The sequence below is a fragment of the Heterodontus francisci genome, chromosome 2 (genome assembly GCF_036365525.1).
Source record: "Heterodontus francisci isolate sHetFra1 chromosome 2, sHetFra1.hap1, whole genome shotgun sequence".
In the NCBI taxonomy this organism is placed as follows: domain Eukaryota; kingdom Metazoa; phylum Chordata; class Chondrichthyes; order Heterodontiformes; family Heterodontidae; genus Heterodontus; species Heterodontus francisci.
The window spans coordinates 220,429,769-220,453,744 of record NC_090372.1 but is presented as its reverse complement, the minus strand read 5'-3'; the positions used below and the strand labels follow the sequence as shown (position 1 = coordinate 220,453,744).

Here is a 23,976-nt window from a genome sequence, read left to right as displayed (position 1 = left end):
AGCCATTACCCTCATCATCGATATTATTATTGGATTAATCTAACCCTGGGGTATAAACAACTAAATCTTTAACCAACAACTTATATAGTGTTTTTAATGTTGTAAAATGACCTAACGGACTCCACAGGTGTGTTATCAGAGAGAATCTTAACACTAAACCACAAGAGGAGATATTGGGTCAGATGACCAAAAGCTCGGTCAAAGAGATAGGTTTTAAGGAGCATCTTAAAGAGAGGTAGGAAGGGAATTGCAGAGCTTGGAGCCGAGGCAACTGAAGGCACGGCCACCAATGGTGGAGTGATTAAAAGGCCAGAATTAGAGGAGTGCAGAGATCTCGGAGGGTTACGGGGCTGGAGGAAATTACAGCAAAAGGGAGTGGTGAGGACATGGAGGGATCTGAAAACAAGGATGAGAATTTTAACATCGAAGCATTGCTTAAGTGGACGCCAATGTAGGTCAGCGAGTGATGGGTGAACAGGACTAGGTGTGAGTTAGGACAGGGGCAGCACAGTGATAAACTTTGCTCTTTGATTTGTGCTTTTCAGCTGGTTTCCCTCGATGATTATGATAAATTCCTGGATCGCAGTATGAGTGTTGCAGAGACCAGCAGTGAAAACAGTTACCATTGCAAAACGGCAGACTGCAAAGGCTGGTGTATCTACGAGGACACAGTCAATGAATTCCGCTGTCCCATCTGCTTCAAACTCAACTGTCTGCTCTGTAAGGTGAAGCTCAACGAGTTCAGCCTACAGCACTGTCAAACTCACACAGCACTGTACTATCAGAGGGTCAGTACTGAGGCAGTGCCGGAGGGTCAGTACTGTGGGAGTGCCGCAGTGTTGGAGGGTCAGTACTGAGGCAGTGCGGCAGTGTCGGAAGGTCAGTCATGAGGGAGTGTCGGAGGGTCAATACTGAGGGAGTGTCGGAGGGTCAGTACTGAGGGAGTGTCGGAGGGTCAGTACTGAGGCAGTGTCGGAGGGTCAGTAATGAGGGAGTGCCGCAGTGTTGGAGGGTCAGTACTGAGGGAGTGCCGCACTGTCGGAGGGTCAGTTTTGAGGGAATGCCACATTGTCGGAGGGTCAGTACTGAGGGAATGCCGCATTGTCGGAGGGTCAGTACTGAGGGAATGCCGCATTGTCGGAGGGTCAGTACTGAGGGAGCGCCGCACTGTCGGAGGGGCAGTACTGAGGGAGCGCCGCACTGTCGGCGGGGGATCAGTACTGAGGGAGGGTCAGTACTGAGGGAGGGTCAGTACTGAGGGAGTGCTGCACTGTTGGAAGTGTCTTTTTGGATGAGATGTTAAACCGAGGCTCTGCTGTCTTGGGTAGGTGTAAAAGAGACCATGATTTGTCATGATAATTTAACCCTTTTAGTCCCGGGATCATTCTGGTCAATCTGTGCTGCCCCCTCTCCAAGGCCAGTATATCCTTCCTGAGGAGTGAGGCCCAGAACTCCAGATGGAGTCTGACCGGAACTGAACACAGTTACTCCGGATGGAGTCTGACCGGAACTGAACACAGTTACTCCAGATGGAGTCTGACCGGAACTGAACACAGTTACTCCGGATGGAGTCTGACCGGAACTGAACACAGTTACTCCGGATGGAGTCTGACCGGAACTGAACACAGTTACTCCGGATGGAGTCTGACCGGAACTGAACACAGTTACTCCGGATGGAGTCTGACCGGAACTGAACACAGTTACTCCGGATGGAGTCTGACCGGAACTGAACACAGTTACTCCGGATGGAGTCTGACCGGAACTGAACACAGTTATTCCGGATGGGGTCAGACCGGAACTGAACACAGTTAATCCGGATGGAGTCTGACCGGAACTGAACACAGTTACTCCGGATGGAGTCTGACCGGAACTGAACACAGTTACTCCGGATGGAGTCTGACCGGAACTGAACACAGTTACTCCGGATGGAGTCTGACCGGAACTGAATACAGTTACTCCGGATGGGGTCTGACGGGAACTGAACACAGTTACTCCAGATGGAGTCTGCGCTGTACAACTGACACTTCACTATATTCTACCCCTTTGTATTCCAGTGCCTCAATATAAAGGCCAACATTGCATTAGTTTTTTTTCACCCATCCATCAACTTTTAGAGGTTTCTGTATATAGAATCCTAAATCTCTCTGCTCCTCCATTCTGACCATTTAAAACATACTCTTTCTACCCCGATCCAAAATGGGTGACCTATACTTTCCAGATTGCCCACTCTCTTAATCTGTTAACATCCTTTTGCAGCTTCCTGCTCTCGTCTACAGTATTTCCTGTACCTCCTACTAATTAATGGGCATGGGAGTTGATAAAAGACTGAAGTCCATCCAGTTCACCTACTACCTCGATAGTCCCAGGATACAATGATGATGGAGTTGTTAATGAATCACAGTGATCAATCTCTATCAGAGTCTCCAACAGACCCAGGCATGCGGTGAGGAAAACCCCTAGGGATGGAGAGCTTTGCGAACCAGAGGTCAAAACTCATCTGTTCTTCCCCGAGCGACACACATCACTCCTCCAGCCCTGTTTTTGAGAATATAAATACTGTGAATCGTTAAAGTGGAGTTTGAACTTCTCTCGTGATTCACTCCCTCTCCGTGCCCAGGACTGTTAAAGCCAGGTCCTCACTGAGTGAGCAGTGGCACGGGAGCTGGGTTTATCCTCTCTGGCCAATGACCCCCCCCCCCCCCCCTCCCTGTTTATCCTGCAACCTCTCGCACCATCTCCTGCCTCAGCATCCCAGGCCAATGATTGTCTCTCCCTCCTCTTCCCTGCCACAGGCAATCCACGAAGGAATGAACTGCAAACAATACCAGGATGACTTGCGTAGCCGAGCACTGAATGATTCTGCTGCTCGCCGCACGACAGAGATGCTGAAGGTAAGCCCTTGAGATTTAACTCGCTGGTGGGTTCCAGAAGAATGGGAAGGCTGCCAGAGGTGAGGATTTAGACACCAAACGGAGGAATGCGTGAAAGGTTTCATACTTTTACCCTGTCCTGGAGCGTGAGAGACGTGTTAGAACAGCCTCCCCAGATATGGAGCCAGAATCAAGCATTGGAAAGGTTTGGGATTTGTAGAGAATCCAAAGGAAAAGCTTGAGAAATGGAAATGATGGAGGAACTGTTAACAATGATGGAGATGGAAGAGTGTATCCTTTTAAAGACATGGCAGCATTGGCGGAAACTGTTAACCCATTCGCTGCTTCCAGTCCTTCCCCCGCTCCCCATTCGCTGCTTCCAGTCCTTCCCCCGCTCCCCATTCGCTGCTTCCAGTCCTTTCCCCCGCTCCCCATTCGCTGCTTCCAGTCCTTTCCCCCGCTCCCCATTCGCTGCTTCCAGTCCTTCCCCCCGCTCCCCATTCGCTGCTTCCAGTCCTTCCCCCCGCTCCCCATTCGCTGCTTCCAGTCCTTCCCCCGCTCCCCATTCGCTGCTTCCAGTCCTTCCCCCGCTCCCCATTCGCTGCTTCCAGTCCTTCCCCCGCTCCCCATTCGCTGCTTCCAGTCCTTCCCCCCGCTCCCCATTCGCTGCTTCCAGCCCTTCCCCCGCTCCCCATTCGCTGCTTCCAGCCCTTCCCCCGCTCCCCATTCGCTGCTTCCAGCCCTTCCCCCGCTCCCCATTCGCTGCTTCCAGCCCTTCCCCCGCTCCCCATTCGCTGCTTCCAGCCCTTCCCCCGCTCCCCATTCGCTGCTTCCAGCCCTTCCCCCGCTCCCCATTCGCTGCTTCCAGCCCTTCCCCCGCTCCCCATTCGCTGCTTCCAGCCCTTCCCCCGCTCCCCATTCGCTGCTTCCAGCCCTTCCCCCGCTCTCCATTCGCTGCTTCCAGCCCTTCCCCCGCTCCCCATTCGCTGCTTCCAGCCCTTCCCCCGCTCCCCATTCGCTGCTTCCAGCCCTTCCCCCGCTCCCCATTCGCTGCTTCCAGCCCTTCCCCCGCTCCCCATTCGCTGCTTCCAGCCCTTCCCCCGCTCCCCATTCGCTGCTTCCAGCCCTTCCCCCGCTCCCCATTCGCTGCTTCCAGCCCTTCCCCCGCTCCCCATTCGCTGCTTCCAGCCCTTCCCCCGCTCCCCATTCGCTGCTTCCAGCCCTTCCCCCGCTCCCCATTCGCTGCTTCCAGCCCTTCCCCCGCTCCCCATTCGCTGCTTCCAGCCCTTCCCCCGCTCCCCATTCGCTGCTTCCAGCCCTTCCCCCGCTCCCCATTCGCTGCTTCCAGCCCTTCCCCCGCTCCCCATTCGCTGCTTCCAGCCCTTCCCCCGCTCCCCATTCGCTGCTTCCAGCCCTTCCCCCGCTCCCCATTCGCTGCTTCCAGCCCTTCCCCCGCTCCCCATTCGCTGCTTCCAGCCCTTCCCCCGCTCCCCATTGGCTGCTTCCAGCCCTTCCCCCGCTCCCCATTGGCTGCTTCCAGCCCTTCCCCCGCTCCCCATTGGCTGCTTCCAGCCCTTCCCCCGCTCCCCATTGGCTGCTTCCAGCCCTTCCCCCGCTCCCCATTGGCTGCTTCCAGCCCTTCCCCCGCTCCCCATTGGCTGCTTCCAGCCCTTCCCCCGCTCCCCATTGGCTGCTTCCAGCCCTTCCCCCGCTCCCCATTGGCTGCTTCCAGCCCTTCCCCCGCTCCCCATTGGCTGCTTCCAGCCCTTCCCCCGCTCCCCATTGGCTGCTTCCAGCCCTTCCCCCGCTCCCCATTGGCTGCTTCCAGCCCTTCCCCCGCTCCCCATTGGCTGCTTCCAGCCCTTCCCCCGCTCCCCATTGGCTGCTTCCAGCCCTTCCCCCGCTCCCCATTGGCTGCTTCCAGCCCTTCCCCCGCTCCCCATTGGCTGCTTCCAGCCCTTCCCCCGCTCCCCATTGGCTGCTTCCAGCCCTTCCCCCGCTCCCCATTGGCTGCTTCCAGCCCTTCCCCCGCTCCCCATTGGCTGCTTCCAGCCCTTCCCCCGCTCCCCATTGGCTGCTTCCAGCCCTTCCCCCGCTCCCCATTGGCTGCTTCCAGCCCTTCCCCCGCTCCCCATTGGCTGCTTCCAGCCCTTCCCCCGCTCCCCATTGGCTGCTTCCAGCCCTTCCCCCGCTCCCCATTGGCTGCTTCCAGCCCTTCCCCCGCTCTCCATTGGCTGCTTCCAGCCCTTCCCCCGCTCCCCATTGGCTGCTTCCAGTCCCTCCCCCGCTCCACATACACTGCTTCCAGTCCCTCCCCCGCTCCACATACACTGCTTCCAGTCCTTCCCCTCCTCCCCATTCGCTGCTTCCAGTCCTTCCCCTGCTCCCCATTGGCTGATACCAGTCCCCACCTTACTGCCCATTCACTGTTTCCAGTCCCTCCCCCACTGACCATTCGCTGCTTCCAGTCCCTCCCCCACCGACCATTCGCTGCTTCCAGTCCTTCCCCTCCTCCCCATTCGCTGCTTCCAGTCCTTCCCCTGCTCCCCATTCGCTGCTTCCAGTCCTTCCTCTGCTCCCCATTGGCTGATACCAGTCCCCACCTTACTGCCCATTCACTGTTTCCAGTCCCTCCCACACTGACCATTCGCTGCTTCCAGTCCCTCCCCCACCGACCATTCGCTGCTTCCAGTCCTTCCCCTCCTCCCCATTCGCTGCTTCCAGTCCTTCCCCTGCTCCCCATTCGCTGCTTCCAGTCCTTCCTCTGCTCCCCATTGGCTGATACCAGTCCCCACCTTACTGCCCATTCACTGTTTCCAGTCCCTCCCCCACTGACCATTCGCTGCTTCCAGTCCTTCCTCTGCTCCCCATTGGCTGCTTCCAGCCATTCCCCCGCTCCCCATTGGCTGCTTCCAGCCCTTCCCCCGCTCCCCATTGGCTGCTTCCAGCCCTTCCCCCGCTCCCCATTGGCTGCTTCCAGCCCTTCCCCCGCTCCCCATTGGCTGCTTCCAGTCCCTCCCCCGCTCCACATACACTGCTTCCAGTCCCTCCCCCGCTCCACATACACTGCTTCCAGTCCCTCCCCCACTCCCCATTGGCTGATACCAGTCCCCACCTTACTGCCCATTCACTGTTTCCAGTCCCTCCCCCACTGACCATTCGCTGCTTCCAGTCCCTCCCCCACCGACCATTCGCTGCTTCCAGTCCTTCCCCTCCTCCCCATTCGCTGCTTCCAGTCCTTCCCCTGCTCCCCATTCGCTGCTTCCAGTCCTTCCTCTGCTCCCCATTGGCTGATACCAGTCCCCACCTTACTGCCCATTCACTGTTTCCAGTCCCTCCCCCACTGACCATTCGCTGCTTCCAGTCCTTCCTCTGCTCCCCATTGGCTGCTTCCAGCCCTTCCCCCGCTCCCCATTGGCTGCTTCCAGCCCTTCCCCCGCTCCCCATTGGCTGCTTCCAGCCCTTCCCCCGCTCCCCATTGGCTGCTTCCAGTCCCTCCCCCGCTCCACATACACTGCTTCCAGTCCCTCCCCCACTCCACATACACTGCTTCCAGTCCCTCCCCCACTCCCCATTGGCTGATACCAGTCCCCACCTTACTGCCCATTCACTGTTTCCAGTCCCTCCCCCACTGACCATTCGCTGCTTCCAGTCCCTCCCCCACTGACCATTCGCTGCTTCCAGTCCTTCCCCTCCTCCCCATTCGCTGCTTCCAGTCCTTCCTCTGCTCCCCATTCGCTGCTTCCAGTCCTTCCTCTGCTCCCCATTCGCTGCTTCCAGTCCTTCCTCTGCTCCCCATTCACTACTTCCAGTCCTTCCCCCGCTCCCTATTGGCTGATACCAGTCCCCACCTTACTGCCCATTCACTGTTTCCAGTCCCTCCCCCACTGACCATTCGCTGCTTCCAGTCCTTCCCCTGCTCCCCATTCACTGCTTCCAGTCCCTCCCCCGCTCCCCATTCACTGCTTCCAGTCCTTCCCCCACTCCCCATTGGCTGATACCAGTTCCCACCTTACTGCCCATTCACTGTTTCCAGTCCCTCCCCCACTGACCATTCGCTGCTTCCAGTCCCTCCCCCACTGACCATTCGCTGCTTCCAGTCCTTCCCCTCCTCCCCATTCGCTGCTTCCAGTCCTTCCCCTCCTCCCCATTCGCTGCTTCCAGTCCTTCCCCTCCTCCTCATTCGCTGCTTCCAGCCCTTCCCCCGCTCCCCATTGGCTGCTTCCAGTCCCTCCCCCACTGACCATTGGCTGCTTCCAGGCCCACGCCACCCTCCCCCCAACCCCGCTCCGCATTCGCTGGTTCCAGTCCCCCTCTCCCACACTTTTCTGATCATGGACCCAAATACAACAATGACCTGCATTTATATAGCTCCTTTAATCTAGTTAAATGTCCCAAAGGGCTTCTCAAGAGTGTTCTCAGACACTGAGCTACATATGGAGATATTAGGGTAGGTGACCAAAAACCTGTTCAAAAATTGTAATGAGTGTGTCTGAGAGGAGGAGGGGTGTAGGGAGGGAATTCCAGAGCTTACGACCCAAGCAGCTGAAGGCTCCACCAATATTGGAGTGAAGGGAGTTGGGGGTGATATGAGGCTAGAATTGGAGAAGCGCACTTATCCCGGAGGGTTGTGGGGCTGGAGGAGATTACAGAGATAGGAAGAGGCAAGGCCGTGGAGGGATTTGAAAGCAAGGATGAGAATTTTAAAATTGAGCTAATGTAGGAGAGGGAAGCAGAGAAGAATATGGATGACAGATATAATGGACTGGATGCAGTTGACCTATGCAGAATGTGTAAGGACTGCACAAGACAGACAGAGGTGAAGCTCTATGACAGTCAACCTTCTGGGAAGAAGATGACAGCATTGAATGAACGAATGTAGGTCAGCATGCATAGGGGTAACAGGCGAATGGGACTTGGTGCAAGTTAGGACTGGGAGAACAGGGTTTTGGATGAGCTTGAGTTTGCAGAAGGAGAGGATTGGAATCGTCAAGTCTGGAGGTAACAATAGAGTGTTTCAGCAGCAGATATTTGCTACAATTGTACGGAGCTTTGCTTGGACCACGCCTGCAGTATTGTGCACCGCTTTGGCCTCCATATTTACAAAAGGATATATTGTGGTACAGCTAAAGTTCACTAGATTGGTTCCTGGGATGAGTGGATTGTCCTGGTGTGTGAGGTTGAGTAGAATGGGCCTATACTCTCTGGACTATGAGAGCTGATCTCATTGAAACGTATAAGATTCTCAAGGGGTTTGACAGGGGTTTGACTGAGAGGCTGTTTGCCCCTGGCTGGAGCGTCTAGAGCACAGGGGCACAGTCTCAGGATGGGGGTCAATCATTAAAGACCGAGATGAGGAGACATTTCTTCGCTCAGAAGGTTGTGAATCTTTGGAATTTTCAACCCCAGAGAGCTGTGGATGCTCAGTTGTTGAGTATATTCGAGACTGAGAGGGATATGGGGAATAGTGCGGGAAAATGTAATTGAGGTAGAAGATCAGCCATGATCCAGTTGAGTAGCAGAGCAGGTTGGAGGGGCCGAGTGGCCTACTCCTGCTCCTGTTTGCTATGTTATGATCTGAGTCAGGGATGGAGTCGGGCAATGTTAGAGGTGAACATACAATATAAGGCAATGACTTAGAGCAGCAGAGAAACTTTTTATAAATGTTTGTGTTAACAGTAACAATGAAAGTTTCTGATCTACAGACAATGGTTCAGACGGGAAAGGCAATGCATTGCCCCAAGTGTAAGATAATAGTGCAGAAGAAGGACGGATGTGATTGGATACGATGCCCAGTGTGTCACACTGAGATCTGCTGGGTTACCAAGGGATACCGCTGGGGGCCTGGGGTAAGCTGGCAAAACCATGTGCCTGTTTTGTTTGTGCTTTTATTCAGTGTGAAACATCCTGAACGCAATGGCAAAGGAGTGAAAGAGAGAAGGAAGATCAGAGACATTAAACTCGGGGGTGGGGTGGGGTGGGTGGCGCGGGTTTACTAGTCTCAGATTGTAGGAGTTGGCCAGGACATACGCACATACGAATTAGGAGCAGGAGTAGGCCACTCGGCCCTCGAGCCTGCTCCGCCATTCAATAAATTCATGGCTGAACTGATTACTCCAAATTTCCACCTACCCCCGATAACCTTCCACCTCCTTGCTTATCAAGAACAATCTATCTCTACCTTAAAAATATTCAAAGCCTCTACTTCCACTGCCTTTTGAGGAAGAGAATTCCAAAGACTCACAACCCTCAGAGAAAACATTTCTCCTCATCTCTGTCTTAAATGGGTGACCCTTTATTTTTAACAGTGACCCCTAGTTCTAGATTCTCCCACAAGGGGTGACATCCTTTCCACATCCACCCTGTCAAGACCCCTTAGGATCTTATATATTTCAATCACGTCGCCTCTTACTCTTCTAAATTCCAGCGGATACAAGCCTAGCCTGTCCAATCTTTCCTCGTAAGACAGCCCGTACATTCCAGGTATTAGTTTAGTAAATTTCTCTGTACTGCCTCCAAAGCATTTACATCCTTCCTTAAATAGTGAGACCAGTACTGTGCACAGTACTCCAGATGTGGTCTCAATGCCCTGTATAGCTGAAGCATAACCTTCCTACTTTTGTATTCAATTCCCCTCGCAATAAACGATAACATTCTATTAGCTTTCCTAAGTACTTGCTATACCTGCACAGTAACCTTTTGCGATTCATGCAGTAGGACGCCCAGATCCCTCTGTATCTCCGAGCTCTGCAATCTCTCACCATTTAGATAATCTGCTTTTTTATTCTTCCTGCCAAAGTGGACAATTTCACACTTTCCCACATTACACCCATTTGCCAGATCTGTGCCCACTCACTTAACCTATTTATATCCCTTTGTAGCCCCCGTATGTCCTCTTCACAAGTTACTTTCCTACCTATCTTTGTGTCATCAGCAAAACTAGCAACAATATCTTCAGTCCCTTCATCGAAGTCATTTATATAAATTATAAAATTAGAATTAGAACATTACAGCGCAGTACAGGCCCTTCGGCCCTCGATGTTGCGCCGACCTGTGAAACCATCTGACCTACACTATTCCATTTTCATCCATATGTCTATCCAATGACCACTTAAATGCCCTTAAAGTTGGCGAATCTACTACTGCTGCAGGCAGGGCGTTCCACGCCCTTACTACTCTATGAGTAAAGAAACTACCTCTCACATCTGTCCTATATCTGTCACCCCTCAACTTGAAGCTATGTCCCCTCGTGTTTGCCATCACCATCCGAGGAAAAAGACGCTCACTATCCACCCTATCTAACCCTCTGATTATCTTATATGTCTCTATTAAGTCACCTCTCCTCCTCCTTCTCTCCAACGAAAACAACCTCAAGTCCCTCAGCCTTTCCTCGTAAGACCTTCCCTCCATACCAGGCAACATCCTAGTAAATCTCCTCTGCACCCTTTCCATAGCTTCCACATCCTTCCTATAATGCGGTGACCAGAACTGCACGCAATACTCCAGGTGCGGTCTCACCAGAGTTTTGTACAGCTGCATCATGACCTCGTGGCTCCGAAACTCGATCCCCCTACTAATAAAAGCTAACACACCATATGCCTTCTTAACAGCCCTATTAACCTGGGTAGCAACCTTCAGGGATTTATGCACCTGGACACCAAGATCTCTCTGTTCATCTACACTACCAAGAATCTTCCCATTAGCCCAGTACTCTGCATTCCTGTTACTCCTTCCAAAGTGAATCACCTCACACTTTTCCGCATTAAACTCCATTTGCCATCTCTCAGCCCAGCTCTGCAGCCTATCTATGTCCCTCTGTACCCTACAACATCCTTCGGCACTATCCACAACTCCACCGACCTTAGTGTCATCTGCAAATTTACTAACCCACCCTTCTACACCCTCTTCCAGGTCATTTATAAAAATGACAAACAGCAGTGGCCCCAAAACAGATCCTTGCGGTACACCACTAGTAACTAAACTCCAGGATGAACATTTGCCATCAACCACCACCCTCTGTCTTCTTTCAGCTAGCCAATTTCTGATCCAAAGCTCTAAATCACCTTCAACCCCATACTTCCGTATTTTCTGCAATAGCCTACCGTGGGGAACCTTATCAAACGCCTTACTGAAATCCATATACACCACATCCACTGCTTTACCCTCATCCACCTGTTTGGTCACCTTCTCGAAAAACTCAATAAGGTTTGTGAGGCACCACCTACCCGTCACAAAACCGTGCTGACTATCTCTAATGAACTTATTCTTTTCAAGATGATTATAAATCCTGTCTCTTATAACCTTTTCCAACATTTTACCCACAACCGAAGTAAGGCTCACAGGTCTATAATTACCAGGGCTGTCTCTACTCCCCTTCTTGAACAAGGGGACAACATTTGCTATCCTCCAGTCTTCCGGCACTATTCCTGTCGACAATGACGACATAAAGATCAAGGACAAAGGCTCTGCAATCTCCTCCCCAGCTTCCCAGAGAATCCTAGGATAAATCCCATCTGGCCCAGGGGACTTATCTATTTTCACACTTTCCAAAATTGATAACACCTCCTCCTTGTGAACCTCAATCCCATCTAGCCTAGTAGCCTGAATCTCAGTATTCTCAACAACATTTTCTTTCTCTACTGTAAATACTGACGCAAAATATTCATTTAACACTTCCCCTATCTCCTCTGATTCCACACACAACTTCCCACTACTATCCTTGATTGGCCCTAATCTAACTCTAGTCATTCTTTTATTCCTGATATACCTATAGAAAGCCTTAGGGTTTTCCCTGATCCTATCCGCCAATGACTTCTCGTGTCCTCTCCTTGCTCTTCTTAGCTCTCCCTTTAGATCCTTCCTGGCTAGCTTGTAGCTCTCAAGCGCCCTAACTGAGCCTTCACGTCTCATCCTAACATAAGCCTTCTTCTTCCTCTTGACAAGCGCTTCAACTTCTTTAGTAAACCACGGCTCCCTCGCTCGACAACTTCCTCCCTGCCTCACAGGTACATACTTATCAAGGACACACAGTAGCTGCTCCTTGAATAAGCTCCACATTTCGATTGTTCCCATCCCCTGCAGTTTCCTTCCCCATCCTACGCATCCTAAATCTTGCCTAATCGCATCATAATTTCCTTTCCCCCAGCTATAATTCTTGCCCTGCGGTATATACCTGTCCCTGCCCATCGCTAAGGTAAACCTAACCGAATTGTGATCACTATCACCAAAGTGCTCACCTACATCTAAATCTAACACCTGGCCGGGTTCATTACCCAGTACCAAATCCAATGTGGCATCGCCCCTGGTTGGCCTGTCTACATACTGTGTCAGAAAACCCTCCTGCACACACTTGACAAAAACTGACCCATCTAAAGTACTCGAACTATAGTATTTCCAGTCGATATTTGGAAAGTTAAAGTCCCCTATAACAACTACCCTGTTACTCTCGCCCCTGTCGAGAATCATCTTCGCTATCCTTTCCTCTACATCTCTGGAACTATTCGGAGGTCTATAAAAGACTCCCAACAGGGTAACCTCACCTCTCCTGTTTCTAACCTCGGCCCATACTTCCTCAGTAGACGAGTCCTCAAACGTCCTTTCTGTCGCTGTAATACTCTCCTTGATTAACAATGCCACACCCCCCAGTTGAGGCCCCAGCACTGATCCCTGTGGCACATCACTCGTTACATCTTGCCAACCAGAAAATGAATCATTTATGCCTACTCTCTGTTTCTTGTTAGCTAGCCAATCTTCTATCCATGCCAATATGTTATCTCCTACACCATGAACGTTTATTATCTTTGATGTGGCACCTTATCAAATGCCTTCTGGAAATCTAAGTACAATACATCCACCGGTTCCCCTTTATCCACAACACATGTAACTCCCTCAAAGAACTCCAATAAATTGGTTAAACATGATTTCCCTTTCACAAAGCCATGTTGACTCTGCCTGATTACCTTGAATTTTTCCAAATGACTTGCTATAACGTCTTTAATAATAGCTTCTAACATTTTCCGTAAGATAGATGTTAAGCTAACTGGCCTGTAGTTTCCTGCTGTCTGTCTCCCTCCCTTTTTGACTAAAGGAGTTGCATTTGCTTTTTTCCAATCTAACGGAACCTTCCCCGAATCTAGGCAATTTTGGAAAATTGAAACTAACACATAGGCTATCTCACTAGCCACTTCTTTTATCACCGTAGGATTAAGTCCATCAGGACCTGGGGACTCGTCAGCTTGCAACTCCAACAGTTTGTTCAGTACCACCTCCCTGGTGATTGTAATTTTTTTGAGTTCCTCCCTCCCTTCCATTTCCTGACTTACAGATAATACTGGGATGTTACTCGTATCCTCAATAGTGAAGACCAATGTAAAATATCTCTTCAATTCATTTGCCATCTCCTTATTCTCCATTATTACTGCCCCAGACTCACCTTTTATAGGACCAACACTCACTTTGTTAACTCTTTTCTTTTTTAAATATCCATAGAAACACATACTATCTGTCCTTCTGTTTCTAGCTAGCTTTCTCTCGTATTTTAATTTTACCTTGCATATCAATCTTTTAGTCATTATTTGCTGTTTTTTATATTCTGTCCAATCTTCTGACCTGCCTCCCATCTTTGCGCAATTATAGGCTTTTTCTTTAAGTTTGATACTATCTTTAACTGTTTTAGTTAATCACAGATGGCGGGTCCCACCCTTGGAATATTTCTTTTTCATTGGAATGTATGTATTCTATGTAATCTGAAATATCCCCTTAAATATCTGCCACTGCATTTCTGATTTGCCAGTTCACTTCAGCTAGGTCTGCTTTCATGCCCTCATAATTGCCCTTATTTAAGTTTAAAATACTAGTCTTGGACCCATTCGTGTCTCCCTCAAACTGAATGTCAAATTCAATCATATTATGATCGCTGCTACCTAGGGGCACCTTAACTATGAGCTCATTAATTAATCCTATCTCATTGCACAATACCAGATCTAGTATAGCCTGCTCTCTAGTTGGCTCCAGAATGTATTCTTCCAAGAAATTATCCCGAAAACATTGTATGTACTCCTCATCTAGGCTTCCTCTTCCCATCTGATTTTTCCAGTCTATATGTAGGTTAAAATTCTTCAGAATTATCGTTGTACCTTTCTGACAAGCTGCCATTATTTCTTCCTTTATATACTATCCTATAGTGTGGTTAATGTTAGGTAGCCTGTATACCACTCCCACAAGTGGCTTCTTGCCTTTATGATTTCTCATCTCTACCCAAACTGCTTCTCCAGTCTGGTCTCCTAACTTAGGTCATCCCTCTCTATTGCGCTAATACCATCATTTATTAACAGAGCTACTCCTTCACCTTTTCCTAGCTTCCTGTCCTTCCTAAATGCCATGTACTCTTCAATATTCAGGTCCCAATCTGTCATTCTGCAGCCATGTCTCCGTAATGGCTATCAGATCATACTTATTTCTATTCGTGCTCTCAGTTCATCTGTTTTGTTTCGAATGCTATGTGCATTTAGATACAGAACCTTTAGTTTTGTCTTTTTATTATTTTTGTAACCTCTAGCCTTATCTGTTGATTTACTTTTAGATTTGTACGCTCTGTCCCTTCCTGTCACAGTCTGTTTATCATTTCCCATATTAATACATTTCTCTCTTGCCTTGTTTCTACTGCTTGATTTACCATATCTTCCTAAATTTGATCCCTTGCCCCAACTATTCAGTTTAAAACCCTCTCTACTTCCCTAGTTATGCGGCTCGCTAGAACACTGGCCCCAGTTCAGGTGTAGACCATCCCAACGGTACAGCCACCACTTTCCCCAGTACTGGTGCCAATGCCCCACGAACCGGCACCCACTTTTACCATACCAGTCTTTGAACCACACATTAATTTCTCTAATCTTATTTGCCCTATGCCAATTTGCACGTGGCTCAGATAATAATCCAGAGATTATTACCTCCCACTGTAAGTTCCTCTCCAGCCCTGAGTAGATGTCCCAAACCCTGACACCAGACAGGCAACACAGCCGTCTGGACTCGCTCTTTGCTGCAGAGAACAGTGTCAATCCCCCTAACTATACTGTCCCTTACTACCACTACATTCCTTTTTTCTCCCTCCACTTGAATGGCTTCCTGTACCATGGTCAGGTTACTCATCCACCCTGCAGCCCTCACTCTCATCCAAACAAGCTGAAAGAACCTCAAACCTGTTGGACAATCGCAAAGGCTGAGGCTCCTGTACTCCTGCCCTCTGAGTCCTCTTACCTGCCTCAGCTGCAGCCACACTCTCTTGTCCTTGACCACTGACCAAATCAGAAGACCCTATCCTAAGGGGTGTGACCGCCTCCTGGTACAAAATGTCCAGGTAACTTTCCCCCTCCCTGATGTGTCGCCGTGTCTGCAGCTCAGACTCCAGTTCAATGACTCTGAGCCGACGCTCTTCGAACTGCAAACACTTACTGCAGACGTGTTTGCCCTGGATCACACTGGCATCCAGGAGCTCCCTCCCACATGCTGCAGCCATAACACATCACCTGTCCTGCCATCCTTCATGTGCTTTAATTAACTACTTAATTATTTTATTCAATTATTTATTTTATTTTCCTTTTTTAATATATTTTATTAAGCTTACTACTAGTTCCTTCACTATTTTAAACGTTAGGATTAGAATGGACCGTACTCACTTATCAGATACTCAGCAAACAGGGTAGCTTCTTCCCAAACCAATCACCTACCTGCTTTCCTGTGATGTTTGATGCTATGTTTGATTTAAATTAAATTAAATGCTTACCTGTATACTCACCCCAGCGGCTCTCTGTTTCCCTGCTATCACTGTTGATTGTGACGTTACTCTGATGTCACTTTGATTTTTTTTCCGTGCTCCGCTCCTGCTGCTCCCACTGAGCTCCTCTCTCTCTCTCTCTCCGCTCCCGCTGTGCTCCTCTCTATCTCTCTCCGCTCCCGCTGTGCTCCTCTTTTTCTATCCGCTCCCGCTGTGCTCCTCTCTCTCTCTCCGCTCCCCGCTGTGCTCCTCTCTCCCTCTCTCTCCGCTCCCGCTGTGCTCCTCTCTCCCTCTCTCTCCGCTCCCGCTGTGCTCCTCTCTCCGCTCCCGCTGTGCTCCTCTCTCCGCTCCCGCTGTGCTCCTCTCTCCGCTCCCGCTGTGCTCCTCTCTCCGCTCCCGCTGTGCTCCTCTCTCCGCTCCCGCTGTGCTCCTCTCTCCGCTCCCGCTGTGCTCCTCTCTCCGCTCCCGCTGTGCTCCTCTCTCCGCTCCCGCTGTGCTCCTCTCTCCGCTCCCGCTGTGCTCCTCTCTCCCCGCTCCCAGCTGTGCTCCTCTCTCCCCGCTCCCAGCTGTGCTCCTCTCTCTCTCTCCCCACTCCCCGCTGTGCTCCTCTCTCTCTCTCCGCTCCCCTCTGTGCTCCTCTCTCTCTCTCCACTCTCAACTGTGCTCCTCTCTCTCGTCTGTCTCGAGTTTCGAAAGAGAGAATGAGTGGAAGACAGAGATGGGTCTTGAAAACCAAGCAGCACCGCTCCCTGCATCTCCCAGGGTGGGCAATGAAAGAACAAAAATAAAAATTGGAGCAGCTGATTTCAGCCCTTGAACCTGCTTCTTGTGGGATGAGGGAAGGGGGTTTACGTGTATGAGCCTGGAGGCTGTTCTGATGCCTATTAGCCCGCCTCACTAATCAAGATCAAGAGTTGTCGGGATCTGGAACGCTCCACCTGAAAAGGAGGTGCAATCTGATTCCATCAATAATTTTAAAAGGGAGTTGTACAGTATCTGGAGGATGAGGAACTTACAGGGTTACGGACAGAATGTGGGGATGTGGGACGCAGCATGACTGCTCTTTCAAAGAGCTAGCACAGGCTCGACAGGCTGAATGGCTTTCTGTGTTTTAGGTTTCTATGATTCTGTGAACCCCAGTATTAAGGAAAGGAAGTTGTGCTAAACCATTATAAAATACTGGTTAGGCGCAGCTGAATTAGCCACCACACTTTAGGAAGGATGTCAAGTCTTGGAGAGGGTACGGAGATGATTTACTGGAATGGTTCCAGGGATGAGGGACTTCAATTAATGTGGAGAGACTGGAGAAGCTGGGATTGTTCTCCTTAGAGCAGAGAAGGTTAAGGGGAGATTTAATCAAGGTGTTCAAAATTCTGGAGGGTTTTGATAGAGAAACTGTTTCCAGGGACAGGAGGACCAGTAACCAGAGGAGACAGATTTAATGTGATTGGCAAAAGAACCAGAGGGGAGATGAGTTTAGTTTAGTTTAGAGATACAGCACTGAAACAGGCCCTTCGGCCCACCGAGTCTGTGCCGACCATCAACCACCCATTTATACTAATCCTGCACTAATTCCATATTCCTACCACATCCCCACCTGTTCCTATATTTTCCCTACCACCTACCTATACTAGGGGCAATTGCTAATGGCCAATTTACCTATCAACCTACAAGTCTTTGGCTTGTGGGAGGAAACCGGAGCACCCGGAGGAAACCCACGCAGACACAGGGAGAACTTGCAAACTCCACACAGGCAGTACCCAGAATTGAACCCGGGTCACTGGAGCTGTGAGGCTGCGGTGCTCACCACTGCGCCACTGTGCCGCAATGTACAGTACAGTAATGTATTGAGTTGTTGTGATCTGGAACGCATTGCCTGAAAGGGTGGTGGAAGCAGATTCAAAATAACTTTCAAAAGAGAATTAGATAAATACTTGGAAATGAAAAATTTACAGGACTATGGGGAAAGCAGAGGAGTGGGACTAATTGGATAGCCAGCACAGGCACGATGGGCCGAATGGACTCCTGTGTGTTCTCATTCTGTGAACCTTCCTGGATTATCTTAGATTCTCCCAGAATGAAAGATCATTCATGGGAACACACCTGCAAGCAAATCCAGGAGATAAATCCTCGGGGATAAATATTATTCCCCCATTTTATTCTGGATGGAGTCAAAACAAATATCTGGGATGCATGCAGGGGACAATGTGACCAAGTTCTCCCATACAATATAACCCAGCAATGGATAGAGGGCTTTCTGGAGTGCAGAGGATTGTGGGTACTGATGCCACCATTGTTGACTGATAATTGGGCAACCAATTGGGGGGGTGGACAGAGGCAGAAGGTCACTCCAGCTCCTGTAACAGCCCATGGGTCACCTCCAGCTGACGGGAAACTCGCTGACCGTTTCTCCCCGAGTTGATATATAACAACCAGTGGTGTACTGCAGGGATCGGTGCTGGGATCCTTGCTGTTTGTAGTGTACATTAATGATTTAGACGTGAATATAGGAGGTATGATCAGTAAGTTCGCAGATGACACGAAAATTGGTGGTGTCGTAAATAGTGAGGAGGAAAGCCTTAAATTACAGGATGATATAGATGGGCTGGTAAAATAGGCAGAGCAGTGGCAAATGGAATATAATCCTGAGAAGTGTGAGGTGATGCATTTTGGGAGGACTAACAAGGCAAGGGAATATACATTGGATGGTAGGACCCTGGGAAGTACAGAGGGTCAGAGGGACCTTGGTGTACTTGTCCATAGATCACTGAAGACAGCAGCAGAGGTAGATGAGGTGGTTAGGAAGGCATATGGGATACTTGCCTTTATTAGCTGAGGCATAGAATATAAGAGCAGGGAGGTTATGATGGAGCTGTATAAAACGCGAGTTAGGCCACAGCTGGAGTACTGTGTACAGTTCTGGTCACCACACTATAGGAAGGATGTGATTGCACTGGAGAGGGTGCAGAGGAGATTCACCAGGATGTTGCCTGGGCTGGAGCATTTCAGCTATGAGGAGAGACTGGAATAGGCTAGGGTTGTTTGCTTTGAACAGAGAAGGCTGAGGGTGGACCTGATTGAGGTATACAAAATTATGAGGGGCATAGATTTAAGGCAAGAGGCAGGAGGTTTAGAGGGAATTTGAGGGAAAACTTTTTCACCCAGAGGGTGGTTGGAATCTGGAACACACTGCCTGAAGGTATGGTAAAGGCAGAAACCCTCACAACATTTAGTTGAGCACTTGAAATGCCATAGGATACAAGGCTGCGGGCCAAGTGCTAGAAATTGGGTTTAAAATAGATAGGCTTGATGAGTGAACACGATGGGCCGAAGGGCCTGTTTCTGTGCTGAATAACTCTATGACCAATTCTTCCTCCTCCCTCCCCCAGGGACCTGGAGATACAAGTGGAGGATGCCGTTGTCTTGTTAATGGGCAGCGGTGCCACCCGCTGTGTCAGAATTGTCACTGATTTCCCCCCTCCCCACACAATGCGGTGGTGGGGGGAGGGAGAGAGAACATGCTGAACCTGACGCAGCCCTGACAGAATTAACCGGAAGGGACAGGAAGCAGATGGGACGATGAAACTCCACAGAGAATGTACAGCACCACTCCTGCCATCCTCACCACCAGACAGGAGATTCCTGGCTTTACCGCTGCCGATCGTTTCTCTCGCAGCTTCAGTTGATGCAGGGTGTCGAGCTCCCGTCACACCCAAAACCAGAATCTAAACTCCAGCCCTTGCTCACCAGTGAGTCAGTATAATAGTATCTCACCACCACAGCCTCTGTGTGATGATAAACTGTGTTGTCCAGTAACATTTGGCTAATTGAGTGATAAAGAATGAGTAACAGACACCATAGTTGGGCAAGTGATCTCAATACTCATTTGTGCAGTATGCGTGTGAACTTATAACCTTTCTGTGTATTTGTTGGTGAAATGGGATACTGAGTGTGTTTGTGATTATACTCCATTGGAGATGTTTGTTCAGTGAATATACACGGGTCGAGGACATTTACATTCACCTGAATTGTGTGGGAGGTGTGTTTTATCAAAATTAGTCCAGGTGGCCAAACTGAGGTCACCATCGCAACAACTGTGGTCAGTCACCAATTTCTATTGGACAGTACTGGTTTAGATAACTGGCTCTGTAATCGTTTCCAGTGTCTAACAGGAGTTTCATAAAAATAAAGTAATAGTCGACAGATTGTTGAGTTAAGGTTTCTGGAGTGAGAAGAGATGGGCGAGCACGTTCCTTTGCCAAACCATGTTCATCTCCATCCAACACTCCATCCAACACACTCTGTCCCTTTAACCTTTAAACTGCTTTCTCGCTGGTAAACTGCACGGATTCACGCTTTGTCTTTCTCTAACCTTCCATCCTGCATCATTCATCCCACAATGGTTGTTTATGTGACATTTTCAGTTCCAGTAGTTCTGGGACTATCCTGTTCCACAGTGTTTGATCTCAAGTTTATAAACAGTCGATCTTGTTACTAGCTGGAGATCTACCCAGGCCATTTCTTCAGCGATCGGTGTCATTTATTCAGGGCTGGGGTTTAGTTTCTCAGTGGCACATTTTGTATTTTACTAACTTGATAGTGTTGTAAATTGTTATCACGACTGTAAATACAAATCCTTCTCGAGGGGAATTAGAGATGGGCAATAAATTCTGGCCTTGCTGGCGATGCTCACATCACATGAAATAATTTAAAAAATAAACATTTTACTACAGATATCCCAGAAGAAAGTGAATTGAGGGAATGTGTTCCTTGAACAGAGCAGAGAGTGCGTTACTCTACATATATCTCACACTGTACCTAACCTGACCCAGCCTGAGAATGTGAAAACAGAAAGTGCTGGAAGAACTCAGCAGGTCAGGCAGCATCTGTGGAGAGAGAAACAGGGTTAAACGTTTCTGACCACCGGTTACTGACCTGAAGCGTTGACTCTGTTTCTCTCTCCACAGCTGCTGCCAGACCTGTTGAGTATCTCCAGCATTTCATCACATTTTTACTTCACATTTCCAGCACTTGCAGTATTTTGGTTTTCAGTATGAGCTATCAAGGTCAGACATGAATAACTTGCAATTCTCATCACTGACACCAAATTGAACAAAAGTATGTTTATTAAAAAAAATGTAAGAGGGCAGGAAATGACACTGTGCTTTTTAAAAATCCACTCTGGGGATGTGGGCGTCTGGGGTAGGGTCAGCATTAATTTCCCATCCTTTGTTATCCTGAGCAGGTGCTGGGAGAGCTGCTGCCTTGGAGGTTGCAGTCCTAATGTTCGGAGATTCCAGGGTTTTGACAGAGCTCTAATTTTAGGATCTGATCCAGGTGTTTAAGCTGATGAAGGGATTTGATAGGGTAGACAGACAGGATAGAGAAACTATTTCCTCTGGTGGGGGGAGTCCAGAACAAGGGGGAACAACCTTCAAATTAGAGCCAGGCTGTTCAGGGCTGATGTCCGGAAGCACCTCTTCACTCATAGGGGAGTGAAAATCCGGAACTCTTTCTTCCCAACCCCCAAAAAAGGGTGAGGATATTGGGGGTCAATGGGAGCTTTCAGGATTGAAATTGGTAGATTTTTATTGGGTAAGTCTATCGATGCATTTGGGTAAAGTGAAGTTGAGATACAGATGAGCCATGATTTATTTAACGAGTGGAACAGACTCTATTTTGGACACCCCCTCCAGGGAAATGGTTTCTCTACCTGTTAAATCCCTTTATTGTTTGAATCACCTCGATTAGATCACCATTCAAGGGAATACAAGCCAAGTTTACATCCTCATTTTTGACCCTTTAGGCCCCAGTATCTAACCATACATTGTGTGAGGTAGGTGCTAAAGTCATCACAGAAGTAAAGGCCCTACAAAGGAACGGAGACCCTGTCTCTCACTCCCACTGACGTGAGTTGCACTTTACTGAGATGCCGCTGATTAACTGGAATGTGGTTCTGCTAATTAACCAGGAATGCAAATCCGCTAACTAACTCTGAGTGCAGTGTCACTAATTAACTGGGAAAGCAGTTTTTCACCTGTAGCTTGCAATGAAATCACAGAGCAAGCACACACACAAACACAAACAAACATTGCACGCACACAAACATCACACACAAACACCTTGGGCAAATTGTGAATCAGCGAGTCAGCAGTGAGAACCTGTGTTTTTTTGTTTGTGACTCTCAAAAGTCTTGCCCTCCCCCAACCCTATCCCAGCCAGAGAGGAAATGACCATAAACAGTTTGAAACAGGAGAGGGGTCAACAGGGAACCTATTTCCACTGTTAACTAGCTACATAAATTAAAGACCAGCACCAGAAGAGCAAAGGGGGGCGGTTAGGAGAATTATTTTATATGAGAGTTACTGGGACAGCCAGTGGCAATGGGAGAAACAGAAACACAACAACTTTTAACAGTGGATAAATATTTTAAAATGAAAATTTGGACAGGTAAAAGGAAAGGGAACGGGACTGAGAGGAGAGCTCTTTTAAGAGGGAGGGCACAGGGACGGTTAGCCAGAGGAGAGAGGTGCTATTTAAAGGTAAGTTGGTTGGTTGTGTATCAACCAATACCACACTAAGGGATGGATTTTTAAGAGCCTGCTGCCAAGCTCAAAAAATAGGGCCACATGCCAAAGAGCCACCGTGATCCTCCGCGCATTAGCTCATTTAAATAGCCGGGGCAGCCCACCCTCACCCCTCCCCCATCACATGGAGGGGGCGAGCTGTCTACCGTTGGCAATGGTGTCAGCTGCCTGTGTGCAGGTGCTGGCGCCATTTTTAAAGATACAGACCACCCAAAATGTATCAACTAAATTTCTAATGCCCCTTTCCCACCTCCCCATAGCAGTTACATTAACTATTTGCCCTTCCAGCATCCCCCCCAAAACACACACCTTTGAAATCTGACCTCCCCCGCCCCACAAGACTGCACAAAGTTTAAAGTTCATCCCTTCCCACCATTCCCTACACCCATTATGTTTACTTGACCCCCACCTGCCCCAACTGCACTGACAATCTCGACTCCCTCCCCACCCCACCACCAGCTTTCCCCAGACGGGGAACTGAAGGTGCAGGACTGCCGGATGCCGCACTGAGGATCGTAGCAGGCCTGGCAGATTAAAGGTAAGTTTATTTAAATTTATTCATCCCGGTCATTTAAATAATGTAAATCAGTTACTGTCACCAGGGGGCGGGGCTCTGCTGCTGGGAGGATTGGGCTGGGCCCTCCCAGTGTCAGCCTCTGTAAAATACAGCCCTAAGTGTGTGGTATTTACACGGTAATCTATCTCAGCACCTACAGTTTACTTCGAGCTGGAACTGTGCTCTGGTGATGCACGAGATGACAGGAGGTTGTGGCTAACAAGCACCCAATATACTTTAAACAGCAAAGAATCAAATGAGGAGTATGAGTTTCCGGTCATTTCAGACAGCAGCTGTTTCCCCATCACTCCTAAACTGACCATCCTGTGCATCATATTGAAACAATGTGTGTGTGTGTTTATAACCAATTGCTATATTTGAGAGTGGGCGGTATACCTTCCATCCCAGATCTCCCAACCCAAGTACCCCCTCAGTGGAACTGAGGGTGAGAGGAAGGGGGTCGGAGGGGAGTGGAGTAAAATCCAGTCTCACCCAGTGACTTATTCGCTCTCTGGTGACCGTGTGTGTGTGTGTGTGTGTGTGTGTGTGTGTCAATAAAGTCACGGATCAGATTGTCTCTCTCTCACTCTGTCATACTCAGTATTGATTTCTGGTTTTTCAGGACTTCATTTAACAATGTATAAAAATGGAAATAAAAAGGTCTATTTTATATTTATCAGGTTACTGTCGACAGTGATGTGTTAATCTTTTCATTCCCACCGAGTCTCCCACAGATTGTATTCTGGACCGGAGGGGGCTTGGACATAGGGAGGGAAGCGGCAATCACCCTAACAGCAGAAAATGCTACAGAATTATACTGGCAATTGGTCTCCTCATCAGCTGTGATGGGGTGGCCTTTGGAAGCAGTCCAGAGGGAGAGCTATGAGAATGATTCTTAGCTGAAAGAACCTCAGCTACTCAGATAGGCTCAAGGACCTGATAAAGGTTTATAAAATGAGAGGGCGGGATCGAGAGAGTATTGCAGTTGGGAGGAGCTGGAGACAGGAGTTTAAACTGTAAAAGTCGGAATAGACGGGATGTTGGTCAGGCTTCCCTTTCCCAGAAAGTAGTGAACCGTGGGAATGTGCTGCTGGCAGGTGTGATGATTGCTGACTCTGAGGGGAGCTGGACTGGTTCCTGACTGAGGCAGAGATCACATCATGTAGATGCATTTCTAGAGAATACTAGATC

The 23,976-nt window shown here is 49.2% G+C and overlaps 1 protein-coding gene across 1 annotated transcript in view; it reads left to right on the top strand.

Annotated features, from left to right (window-relative positions):
• The window catches only part of LOC137381137 (ranBP-type and C3HC4-type zinc finger-containing protein 1-like), an 85,439-nt gene extending 61,978 nt beyond the window's left edge, over positions 1 to 23,461 (top strand). Inside the window, 4 exon segments of the mRNA XM_068053527.1 lie at positions 546 to 725; positions 2,793 to 2,891; positions 8,576 to 8,719; positions 19,032 to 23,461. Coding sequence (XP_067909628.1) covers positions 546 to 725; positions 2,793 to 2,891; positions 8,576 to 8,719; positions 19,032 to 19,112 — 504 coding nt within the window. The 3' untranslated portion in view covers positions 19,113 to 23,461.
• Positions 23,462 to 23,976: the final 515 nt, after the last annotated feature.